Source organism: Pelophylax lessonae, assembly GCF_965119305.1.
Source record: "Pelophylax lessonae genome assembly, chromosome: 9".
NCBI lineage: Eukaryota > Metazoa > Chordata > Amphibia > Anura > Ranidae > Pelophylax > Pelophylax lessonae.
This window is the reverse complement of record NC_138776.1, coordinates 266,869,586-266,882,479: the sequence shown is the minus strand read 5'-3', so window position 1 is coordinate 266,882,479 and position 12,894 is coordinate 266,869,586. Positions and strand designations below refer to the sequence as shown.

The following is a 12,894-nucleotide window of genomic DNA, read 5'->3' as shown; positions in this document are numbered from 1 at the left end:
TCAGTGTCCCCCACCCCTCTCTGCCAATCCCTCCACTGGCTTCCATTCTGTGTTCTCCACCCCTCTCTGCCAATCCCTCCACTGGCCTCCATTCAGTTTTCCCCACCCCTCTCTGCCAATCCCTCCACTGACTTCCTCTCAACCAATAAATACAATTAAAAATACTGACACCAACTTACAAGGCTTTAAAAACTCTGCCCCCAGCTACATCACAAACCTCATCACAAAATACAAATTAAACTGTCCTCTCCGCTCCTCCCATGACCTCCTGCTCTCTAGCTCCCTTGGTACCTCCTCCCATGCTCTCCTCCAGATCTTCTCCTATCCTCTGGAAATCCTTGTCTGCTAGTGGTTATTACAAGATCATAGGGGTAGGTGTGTGGGAGATGTCTGTACAGGTGGGTTTAGGGCTTTGGAGGAAATACTTTACAACTGTGATTTGGGGCTGTGGGGGGAGATTTGTACTGCGGGAAATGGAGCTTTGGGGGGATTTTACTATGAGGAGGGAGTAATTTATGGTTATACTCTGTACACTGGCCTGTGCGTGATGCACTCCGGAGCCCTGCACTCTCTGTTACCCACTCCTAACTCCTGCATTCTCTGCATTAACCATTGATACAGGGGGCAAGAAACACACGACGAACACTAATTCACCCAATCTACATGTGCCAACTTCTGCTGGGGGCAGCCTGACTAATAACCCCTTATATCCCCATCCTAATATTGTACAACCAATACAGTCCAAATAATTCTCGCCTATCCATCTACAGGGAAACCCGCATAGATCACCTGACCACATCAATGAGGATGGAGGACGACCGGAGTCACATGACTGAGAAGATACTAAACCTCACCCTGGAGATCATCTACCTGCTGACCGGAGAGGTGAGGAGGATTCTGGGAGGTCACATGACATCACTCTTATCTCTATTAATAAAACACAGACCTGACCAGAGAGGTGATGAGGATTCTGGGAATGCCATATGATGTTACTGTTGGTGTTTTTTTTTTTTTTTTTTTTTTACAGCATTTTCCCCCAGTGAAGTCAGGTGACCATATAACGATCAGAGTGCCTCCATGTGACTCCCGAAAACCTGAGAGACACAACATGGAGAAGATTCTAGAAGTCATCAAGATGATGATGGAGCTGCTGACAGGAGAGGTGAGCGGTGCTGGGAATTCTGGGACATTATCCAGTAACAGACAAGGGATGTGTCTGGATGGTGACTGTATCATTGTGTGTGTCAGGTTCCTATAAGGTGTCAGGATGTCACTGTCTATTTCTCCATGGAGGAGTGGGAGTATTTAGAAGGACACAAGGATCTCTACAAGGACGTCATGATGGAGAATCAGCCGCCCCTCACATCACCGGGTAAGAGGAGACTTTATTGTAAAGGAGAGAGCAGTACGGAGGCTCCACCTAGATCCCCCATCATCTGATAAACACATAGAAACAATGTATTCAGTCAGTGTGTGTGTTTCCTACAGATGGATCCAGTAATGGGAACCCACCAGAGAGGTGTCCCTGTCCTCTGTATTCCCGGGATTCCACACAGGAAGATCACAACTATGCAAAACCTTTTCAGGTAGATGATTGACAATTATGGGTAGTTATAATTTATTCACAAGCATGTTTGTTACAATGAATGTTTTATTATATATTCAGAGTGGAAACCTTGGGGATAGTAAAAATGTGAAAGAAGAGTATAAAGAGGAGGATGAGGAGTATGGCGTGATGATGGCGCTTTCAGGAGGACACAAGGATGTCACAATGGAGTCAACTAATAGCACTATCCCACCAGAGAGATGTCCCCGTCCTCTGTATTCCCGGGATTCCACACAGGAAGGTCACACCATCCCTCACCATCATCAGGTAGATGAGGAACAATCACTGATAGTATCATTAGGATCTGTACATTATCTGCATTGTTACCATTGATGTCATTTTTATTATATATTCAGAGTGGAAACCTGAGAAATTGTACAGTTGAAGTTAAAGAAGAGATAAAAGAGACGAATGATGAGGATGGGGTGATGGAGGAGTTAGAGATTCCAAAAGGACACAAAGATCTGTACCAGGACACCATGGAGGAGTCATCCAGCTACAGAAACCCATCAGAGAGATGTCCCCGTCCTCTGTATTCCCGGGATTCCACACAGGAAGGTCACACCATCCCTCACCATCATCAGGTAGATAAGAATTATTGGTAGTTGTGATTTATATACAAGATACAAGAGTGTTTGTTACAATGAATGTTTTATTATATATTTAGAGTGGAAACCTCGGGGATAATAATATTATAGTGAAAGAAGAGTATAAAGAGGAGGATGAGGAGTATGGAGTGATGAAGGAGTTTTCAGAAGGACACAAGGATGTCACAAGGGAGCCACTTAATACCAGGAACCCACCAGAGAGATGTCCCCGTCCTCTGTATTCCGGGGATTCCACACAGGAAGATCACACCATCCCTCACCATCATCAGGTGGGTGGAGTTGAGGGTCGGGAACATAAAGTGATTGAACACTCTGACATGTGGAGACGATGTGTGGACTCTACAAGATGATATTTTCTATGTGATCTCACATCATAAATACTTCTATGTTACAGATGTTATTTTCTGCCATTCTGTTGGTTTAGGGTGAAGATCTGATGAAGATGAAAGTTGAGGATGAAGAAGAAGAGACGTATGTGAGGGATGATCAGCAATATATAGATGAGGCTGGAATGACGAGGACATTCATAGAGGAGGACACTCCTACAGAGATCAGCACAGGTGACCCATAATATATTCTTCTGTTATCTCTGCTCTGTTACTGCTCACTGATTGGTCCAGAGTAGGGCGGGAGCTGAGTAATATCAGCCAATAATAGGTTGATAATGGTCTCCCCCCTGTACTGATACCCGTCCCGGGGTTCAGCTGGCAGTATTAGGTTGTGTGTCACTCCTAGTTACAGTAGCACAGATTTGATAACACAAATTGTAGGCCTATGGTCACTTGTTCTTTGCTAAAAAGGTCCTCAAGTCGGAACTTTGAACCTCTTGTCTATCAGAGGTCACATGACCCAGTGCCTAGGCTTGTGGTTGTGTAAAGAGCATGGACCTCCCAGCCCCCATTGGTTCCTGCTCTTCTGACAAGGCTCTATAGAAGTGATCTGGGAGGAGGACCAAAGGCCCTTTGACTGACCAACCCTCTCATGTCTTTTCTTTCAGGAAACGCCATGGAGATACCCTCAAAGGATCGTCTCACTGTATTTATAGTTTGTAAAATGGCAGATGAGGACTCCATACGAGATTGTGCCGGAGAAAGGACAATGATCTCAACTATGGATGGTGGACTTCACAGTGTAATTAGGCCATGGAATCCCATTGAGCAACCTGGTACTGTGAGGGACGGTGCCGGAATGCAGGGGGTGAATTTGTTTCTCTGTCCTGAATGTGGGGAAAGCTTTAGTTCTGAATTCACTTTTTCTATACATCTAAAATCTCACCAGGAGGAGAAGTCGTATTCCTGTCCTGACTGCGGGAAACTTTTTTCACGAAAGTCCAATCTTTCAATACATCAGAAATTGCACTCAAAAGAGAAGCCGCATTCCTGCGCTGAGTGCGGGAAACGTTTTTCAAGGAAGGCCCATCTTTACACTCATCAGAGAATGCACGTGGGTGAGAAGTCATATTCCTGCCCTGAGTGCGGGAAATGTTTTTTGCAGAAGTCTTGTCTTGTCAGACACCAGAGATTGCACACGGGCGAAAAGGTGTATTTCTGCGCCGAGTGTGGGAAATGTTTTCCATGTAATTCAGACCTTGTTGCACATCAGAGGTCTCACACGGGTGAGAAGCCGTATTCCTGCCCGGAATGCGGGAGATGTTTTTCAAAGAAGTCCCATATTTACACGCATCAGAGAATGCACACGGGTGAGAGGCCATATGTGTGCAGTGATTGCGGGAAAGGTTTCTCACAGAAGTCTAATCTTACCGCACACCAGGTACGGCACGCCCGGGAAAAGATCTTTCCCTGACCTGAGTGTGGGAATTTCTTTGAGAGAAATCGACATTTGTCTCACAAAGGGGAGAATGCCCGTGCGGTAAACGTTACCTAATTTATACCTTGTTATACATCAGGGATCCCAAACCGGGAAGCAGTGACGAGCGAACTGTCTTGGATTCAGTTCATGGGAGGATCTGCAAACCCTGCCTGAAGTCTTCAGATCCCAAACCTAGCACCCAAAACCCATTACCATCTATGGGTTCCAACTCTTGTAAGCTTTAGGTAAAAAAAAGTGCATGGGTGGCCATGGGGTAAAAAATGTACCCCTCAGAGGGAAGCGGGTCGTTTAATGCAGTTAAAGGGCAAAGAAAAACGCACAATTACAATAAATGAAATGCTTGGGCGATGCCTTAATCCTGTATTTGAAGCTGTGCACCTGTTGGATGTACGCCAGCAATGGTGGCATAGATAATAGTGCCTGCTAAATGACAGATCCTTCCCCGGGCTGGTACTTTTTCTTTTAACTAAACAGTTGGGGATCCCAGGTGACGTCATTGACCACATATGGCCAATGGCGTCAGGCAGGATCCCCAGCTGGTTTTTTAACAGTCACCAGCCAGTCGGGAGCTGTCATTTGTGGGGGGAGTGCATTGGTAGCAGATTGCCATGGTGGAGGTTGTTAGGGCATCGTTGATGGATCTATGTGTCTTGGTAACACGGGTGGATTTATTGTCTACTTTAATATTTGTTTATTTTGAATAAAGGTTTGTTTGAGAGTGCCTTGGTGTTCATGTGCTTATTATGTTCCATTTTTGTGAAAGTGTAATAAGGTATACTATGAACTCCCTTACTCATTTAACGTAGGAGGGAGGTTTGGGTATCAAGAGGCCCCCCTCATTTTAAATGGCCTTCGACATTCCAAAAAGCCCCCCCACCATTTGCAGACCCCATCCTCAGCCAGTCCAAGGATCTCTTTTACCTCTTGCCCAACACCACTGGTCGTGATGACAGGTCTCCATTTAGTGTCCTCCACCCCTCTCTGTCAATCCTTCTGCAGGCTTCCATTCAGTGTTCTCCAGCCCTCTCTGCCAATCTCTCCACTGGCTCTCTTCAGTGTCCTCCATCCCCTCTTTGCCAATCCCTCCAGTGGCTTCTATTCAGAGTCCTCCACCCCTCTCTGCCAATCCCCCCACTGGCTCTTCAGCGTCCTCCACCCCCTCTCTGCCAATCCCTCCTGTGGCTTCCATTCAAAGTCCTTCATCCCTCTCTGTCAATCCCTCCACTGGCCTCTATTCAGTGTCCTCCACCCCTTTCTGTCAATCCCACCACTGGCTTCCATTCAGTGTCCTCCACCCCTCTCTGCCAATCCCTCCACTGGCCTCTATTCAGTGTCCTCCACCCCTTTCTGTCAATCCCACCACTGGCTTCCATTCAGTATCTTCCACCCTTCTCTGCCAATCCCTCTACTGGTCTCCATTTAGTGTCCTCCACCCCTTTCTGTCAATCCCACCACTGGCTTCCATTCAGTATCTTTCACCCTTCTCTGCCAATCCCTCTACTGGTCTTCATTTAGTGTCCTCCACCCCTCTCTGCCAATCCCTCCAGGAGCATACCAGGCCACATGCCCTGCAGATGTTTGGGTGTCACGTACCTAGTGGATATCGAGATGGAGAGGGGACTTCTCTTACACCTCTTGTCCAACACCCCTGGTAGTGATAACAGAAAGTGTAGGGGCAAATATGTGACATGAAGGCCGGTGTAGCAGGTAGCGCCAACTAGGGTTTGCAGGAAGCAGATGACCATAGATCACCAGGCAGGAACTGGAACACGGTGACATTTGATCGGCAGACAGGAGTGTAGCCAGAACACAAGCCATAAGGTCATCAACAGCTGGGCAGTGAGATACAGGAACATCAGGCAGAGATAGGGTAAGGACATAAGACGGGATTAGTCCACAGCTGGGCAGGGAGGTACAGGAACATCAGGCTTAGACAGAGTCAGGACACAACCTGGGATCAGTACACAGCCAGGCAGTGAGGTACATGAACATCCAGCAAGGTCAGGACACAAGCCAGGATTGGTACACAGCTGGGCTGCAACGTACAGGAACATCTTGCAGAGTCAAGACACAAGCCGGGATCAGTACATGTCCAGGCAGTGAGGTACAAGAATGCAAGACAGGAGCAGAGTCAGAATACAAGCCAAGGTTACAGCAGGCAGGCAGGCAGAAATCCAAGGACTGGTCAGGGGCAAGCCGAGTCGTACACAGGAAAGCAAGTATGGAGGGTCAAGGCTCAGGTAAAGCAGGAACTACCTGAAGACCACTCAGCAATCCATCCATGTCAGAGTCCAACCTAAATTGGCCATGTGACACCGGTGCCCATACGTAGTAACATCCATGTACATTTGTTTTCTCCATGTGCTAATACATTTGCGCGGGTGTGACAATGCCTGTTTTGCATTAAAACTTTGCTCCAAGTTTTTTACAATTCACATAAGTATGAGCATGAGCCAGCCTTCTCATTCCATCGTGTACTGAGCTGCTCTTACAATGGGATCCCTCTCAAAATCCATAACCCTTATTCAAGACAAGGTATGGAATTTGAGGGGGATCCCATGCCTTTTTTTTTTTCTGTAGGGCATGTGGCCTAGTATGCTTCAGGAGGGAGGCCAGGGATTGAACATTGGGAAGGCATCGAGTTAATACCAGGCCCATATCCTGTATTTCTGTTTTTCAGGGAGGCCCTAACACACAAAATACGTAAATGAAAGAGTCCCATTATTAGTGTCAATGAGAACAATCTGTAGCCCCAGCCCAGCATTGGTGGTCAGTGGTGACACGGACCAGATAATACAGTCCTGCTCCTCTGCTTCTCAGCTGATGTCGTAGTTCTACTTTCACTGTCAAAAAGTAGATCACTCCAATGAAAAGTCTGGTATAGTTGCAGTGCGTAGTGATGGAACCCAGAGAAGTCATCACCTCACTGCCTCTCTTTTTATTGGGACAGTAGAGTAATGCCTCGTACACACGTTCCGATAATCGGACGACTTATTTTTCGCATTTTGTTGCATGATACTAACATCGAATTCAACAATGCGTACAAACCACATGATTTTTGTGGTACGATTCGGGAGAAGCTTCCTGGTTGTTTCTGAGCATGCGCGGTCTTTGTTGATGGATTTTCAGCGAACGCATAGTGTACTGATGAAACGATTGTCGTTCGCGAGGCTGTCATACAACAGAAGTTTTCCTGTTTGCCCCTTCGGATTTTGTTGGACCAACTGTCGTGATCGGCTGTCGAAGGCTGTGTACTAACTATCAGATTATCGTGCAATCAGGTTCGAAAGCGAGTTTTGTCGTACGATTATCGGAACGTGTGTACGGGGCATAAATCTTAAACTGTCCTGCAACTAGGGTTGCCACCTCATCCCTTTAATCCAGGATACAAAATAATTACACAGGTTCTGAGGCTAATATAATGCACGTAAGGCACCAAGTGAGTTTAATTACTACCTTAATCAGCCTCAGAACCTGTGTAATTAATGTGTGTCCTGGTTTAAAGGGATGAGGTGACAACCCTACCTGCAAAACCTGGGACACCTGGCCGCAACGACAAGGCCGAGTTCACACTACGAGGCGTTTCTCGGGGGGCTGCAGTTCCTCCAAGCTCCACAAGGTGGTGATCTCATACCAAAACAAGACATCTCTATGGAAGACAGAAAGGAAGTCTCTATGGAAGACAAGAATTCATGTCAGTTACAGACAGGAAGTGATGTCAGGTATAAATAAGAAGTTCCGGGTGAAAGGTGAGTCGGGAGGAAGTAGAGAGGAGACATCGTTGGAAGTGGCAGCAGAGGAGGTAATAAGATCCTATTTTCTACGTACACCCAGTAGGGAGTGTTGGTGGTACCAGTCACCAGACGTGTGTCCAATATGCTCAGTGAGGTGTCTCTCGATGTTTTTTGTGCGTTATTCTGAAGTATTTATGACATTTGTAAGACAGCGCTGTGTCTTCTTGTCTGACAGTGGCAGTTGAGAGCTGAGGGAAGCTCCTCCTCGGTTCTGGTCACATGATACAGCCGGGGGGAGGACTTCCTCTCACTCTGAACTGCCATTGCATCTTGTGGGTGAGTTTAACCTCTTACTGATTGCTATACATATATCTCCTCATGCATCACTAATTTACGAACAGACATATCAATATGAACGTACCACCATCTCCTCAAACTCTATATATCCGGAACTGAGCTCCTCCCTCTCATGTTCCTTCCCCTGACTTCTCTGTCAAGATCGGTGGCACAACTATAAGTCCGTCCCGGCATGCCAGGGTGCGAGGTGTAACCCTGGACTGTGAACTTCCCTTTCGGCCCCAAATCCAATTGTCCAAATCTCCAAAATACCTTCCTCACAAACTACACCACAAAGCTTCTAATTCACTCCCAGCTTATCTCTCATCTCAACTACTGAAACTCCCTCCTCATTGGCTTACCTTTACATGGACTATCCTATCTTCAGTCCTTCATGAATACTGCTGCCAGACTCCTCCATCTTGCCAACCGTTTAGTGTCTGTTTCTTCTCTCTGCCGATCCCTCCACTGGATTCCATTCAGTGTTCTCCACCCTCTCTACCAATCCCTCCACTGGCTTCCATTCAGTATCCTCCCCCCCCCCCCTCTACCAATCCCTCCACTGGCTTCCATTCAGTATCCTCCACCCCTCTCTACCAATCCCTCCACTGGCCTCCATTCAGTGTCCTCCATCCCCCTCTACCAATCCCTCTACTGGCCTCTATTCAGTGACCTCCACACTTCTCTGCCAATCTCTCCACTGGCTTTCATTCAATGTCCTCCACCCCTCTCTGCCAATACCTCCACTGGCTTCCATTCCGTGTTCTCCACCCCTCTCTGCCAATCCCTCCATTGGCCTCCATTTAGTGTCCTCCATCCATCTCTGCCAATCTTTCCACTGGCTTCCATTCATTGACCTCCACCCCTCTCTGCCAATCCCTCCACTGGTTTCCATTCTGTGTTCCCCGCCACTCTCTGCCAATCCCTCAACTTGCTTCCATTCAGTGTCCTCCACCCCTCTCTGCTAAACCCTCCACTGGCTTCCATTTAGTGTGCTCCACCACTCTCTGCCAATCTTTCCACTGGCTTCCATTCAGTGTTCTCCACCCCTTACTGCCAATACCTCCACTGGCTTCCACTCACCCAACAAATAAAATTCAAAATAATAACAGCTTACAAAGCCATCCACAACCTGGCTCCCAGCTATATCACTAACATTATCTCAAAATATCAACCAAGATCTTCGGTCTTCCAAGGGCTCCTACAATCTGCTTCCTTGTCTCTTGTTACCATTTTTATAACCAGTGATCCTCTGTCTTGCTAAAGTAAACTGGGTGGCTGTAGATCACTTTTACGGTACCGAGAAGGACTGATACTCCTCCAGCAGGTGGTCTTAGTTGCTCTTAGGCTCTCTCGCTGCACCAGGGAGCCCGGGACCATTGTAAACACCTAGGATCGGTAAACACAAAGGAGATGGAGGAACATCTGTTCCTCCATCTCCTATATGAGGAATGAAGCCGAAAGCAATCAAGATTTAGTCATCGGTTTCAGTTTCGAAGCTGTAATTTGTCTCTATTAACAAGACCTGGCATCTGCCCAAATTTTTTGTTATACTCTGTTCACCGGCCTGTGCAATACACTCTCCTGAGTCAGGCACTCTCTGCATTATGTACTTCTTACACACTCTATGTTATCCATGCCTAACTCCTGCACTCTCTTTATGTTTCATTCCTGACCCCTGCACTCTCTTTACATTACCCACTCCTGGCCCCTACAGTCTCCTTGTTACCCTCTCCCGACTCCTACACTCTGTGTATTACACACCACTGCCTCCTGCACCGTCTACATTAACTACGCCTGACGTTTCAAGAAGACCTTCAAGTGATATGAACTTTCCTACTAGTTCCTCAGTACAATCTAAGTGTTTATCGTCTACAGCAGGGGTCTTCAAACTATGGCCCTCCAGTTGTTCGGGAACTACAACTCCCATCATGCCTAGTCATGTCTTTGAATGTCAACAATGCCTCATGGGACGTGTAGTTCTGTAACAGCTGGAGGGCCGTAGTTTGAGGATCCCTGGTCTACAGAGTGTTTTTACTGACCCAATCAAAGAGGTAGCATCCTAGAATCTGAACAAGGCCACCATACACTACACTTCCTCCACAGCACAGATCTAAATCTTTGAAGTAGTTCAGAGAAAAAACAAAAAGGGTAATTTCTGATCAGGCAGGTAGGATAAAATATAACAGGTTTGCTCGGGGTAAGAAACACAACAAAGACTAAGTAACCCAATCTACATGTGCCGATTCCCACTGGGGGCAGGCCCAACTATTAAGCCCTCATATCCCTGTCCTAATATTGTCCTACTGATACAGTTGAGATAATTCTCCACTATCCATCTACAGAGAGAAACCCGCATAGATCACATGACCACATCAATGAGGATGGAGGAGGACCGGAGTCACATGACTGGGAGGATACTAAACCTCACCCTGGAGATCATCTACCTGCTGACCGGAGAGGTGAGGAGGATTGTGGGAGGTCCCATGACATCACTCTTATCTCTATTAATAAAACACAGACCTGACCGGAGAGGTGAGGAGGATTCTGGGATTCTAACATGATATTCCTATTGGTTCCCCAATACAGAGATTTCCTCTCCTGAACTCAGGTGATCATATGACCATCACAGTGCCTCCATGTGACTCCCTAAAACCTGAGAGACACAACATGGAGAAGATTCTAGAAGTCACCAAGAAGATGATGGAGCTGCTGACAGGAGAGGTGAGCGGTGCTGGGAATTCTGGGACATTATCCAGTAACAGACAAGGGATGTGTCTGGATGGTGACTGTATCATTGTGTGTGTCAGGTTCCTATAAGGTGTCAGGATGTCACTGTCTATTTCTCCATGGAGGAGTGGGAGTATTTAGAAGGACACAAGGATCTCTACAAGGACGTCATGATGGACACACAGATTAATGACAGCTACGCACAACATGATCAGGTAGATTTTAAAAAGTTATTGATAGTTATGATTTTTATATAAGCATATGTGTTACAATGAATGCTGTTTTATATATTATCTAATAATAATATATATATTTTACAGAATGGAAACATCATGGAAATTACCATTGATATTAAAGAAGAGTATAAAAAGGAGGATGAGGAGTATGGTGTGATGAAGGAACCTTCAGATATACACAAGGATATGATTGAGCCACCTAGTACCAGGAACCCACCAGAGAGATGTCCCCATCCTCTGTATTCCCGGGATTCCACACAGGAAGGTCACACCATCCCTCACCATCATCAGGTAGATGAGGAACAATCACTGATAGTATCATTAGGATCTGTACATTATCTGCATTGTTACCATTGATGTGATTTTATTATAGATTCAGAGTGGAAACCTGAGTGTTCCTGATCTCGAAGAAGAGATACAAGAGGAGTATGATGAGGATGAGGTGATGGAGGAGTCAGAGTTTCTCAAATACCTGTTCAGGACCAACATGGTGGAGTCATCCAGCTACAGAAACCAACCAGAGAGATGTCCCCGTCCTCTGTATTCCCGGGATTCCACACAGGAAGATCACCCCTTCCCTCACCATCATCAGGTAGGTGGAGTTGAGGGTCGGGAATATAAAGTGATTGAACACTCTGACATGTGGAGACGATGTGTGGACTCTACAAGATGATATTTTCTATGTGATCTCACATCATAAATACTTCTATGTTACAGATGTTATTTTCTGCCATTCTGTTGGTTTAGGGTGAAGATCTGATTATCATGAAGGTTGAGGATGAAGAAGAAGAGACGTATGTGAGGGATGATCAGCAATATACGGAGGAGGCTGGAATGACGAGGACATTCATAGAGGAGGAAATGGGAAATGAGAAACACTCAAAGGATCGTCTCACTTTATCTCCAGGTTGTAAAATGGAAGATGAGGACATCACAGGAGATTGCGGAGGAGAAAAGACAATGAGCTCCACTATGGATGGTGGACTTCACAGTGTGGGTAGACCATGGAATCCCTCTGACTCTGAGCACCCTCGTACTGTGAGGGATGGTGCCGGAATTCAGGGGGAGAAGGAATTTTGGTGTCCCGAATGTGGGGAAGGTTTTAGCTCTAAGCTGAGACTTTTTTTACATCAGAAATCTCACAAGGGGGAGAAGCTTTTTTCCTGTTCTGAGTGCGGAGAATGTTTTCTTTATAAATCAGAACTTGATGTACATTACGCATCTCACCATGCGGAGAAGCCGTATTCCTGTCCCGAGTGCGGAAAATGTTTTTCACGCAAATCCTACCTTTCCAAACATCAACGATTGCACACGAAGGACCAGCCGCATTCCTGCCCAGAGTGCGGGAAATGTTTTACGCAGAAATCAGACCTTGATATACACCAAGGGTCACACACAGAGGGAAAGCCGTATTCCTGCGCTGAGTGTGGAAAATGTTATAAACATAAATTAGACGTTGTTATACATCAAAAATCCCACGCAGTGGAGAAGCCGTATTCCTGCCCTGATTGCGGGAAATGTTTTTTACAGAAGTCTTGTCTTGTCAGACATCGGAGGTTGCACACAGGGGAAAAGTTGTCAATGTGCCCTGAGTGTGGGAAATCTTTTCCATGTAAATCAGACCTCATTGCACATCAGAGATCTCACACGGGTGAGAAGCCGTATTCTTGCCCTGAGTGTGGGAAATGTTTTTCACAGAAGTCCCATATTTACTCGCATCGGAGATCTCACACGGGTGAGAGGCCGTATACCTGTTCCGAATGTGGAAAATCTTTTTCGCAGAAGTCCAGTCTTACTAAACATCAGATGTGGCA

The 12,894-nt window shown here is 46.3% G+C and overlaps 3 protein-coding genes across 3 annotated transcripts in view; all 3 read left to right on the top strand.

The window, feature by feature from the left end:
* The window catches only part of LOC309564447 (uncharacterized protein), a 714,240-nt gene that overhangs the window by 77,613 nt on the left and 623,733 nt on the right, over positions 1-12,894 (top strand). The window contains 2 exon segments of the mRNA XM_082269077.1: positions 1,667-1,873; positions 2,274-2,483. Coding sequence (XP_082125203.1) covers positions 1,667-1,873; positions 2,274-2,483 — 417 coding nt within the window.
* Positions 709-1,286, top strand: LOC309562946 (gastrula zinc finger protein XlCGF53.1-like). The gene is made up of 2 exons (XM_082267274.1): positions 709-885; positions 1,028-1,286. The coding sequence occupies exons 1-2, from the start codon at positions 802-804 to the stop codon at positions 1,256-1,258; spliced, it is 315 nt and encodes a 104-aa protein (XP_082123400.1). The 5' UTR covers positions 709-801; the 3' UTR covers positions 1,259-1,286.
* LOC309563962 (uncharacterized protein) lies at positions 3,220-4,020 on the top strand (the record flags this gene model as incomplete). Its single annotated transcript, XM_082268592.1, has 1 exon — positions 3,220-4,020. The coding sequence occupies one exon, from the start codon at positions 3,220-3,222 to the stop codon at positions 4,015-4,017; it is 798 nt and encodes a 265-aa protein (XP_082124718.1). The 3' UTR covers positions 4,018-4,020.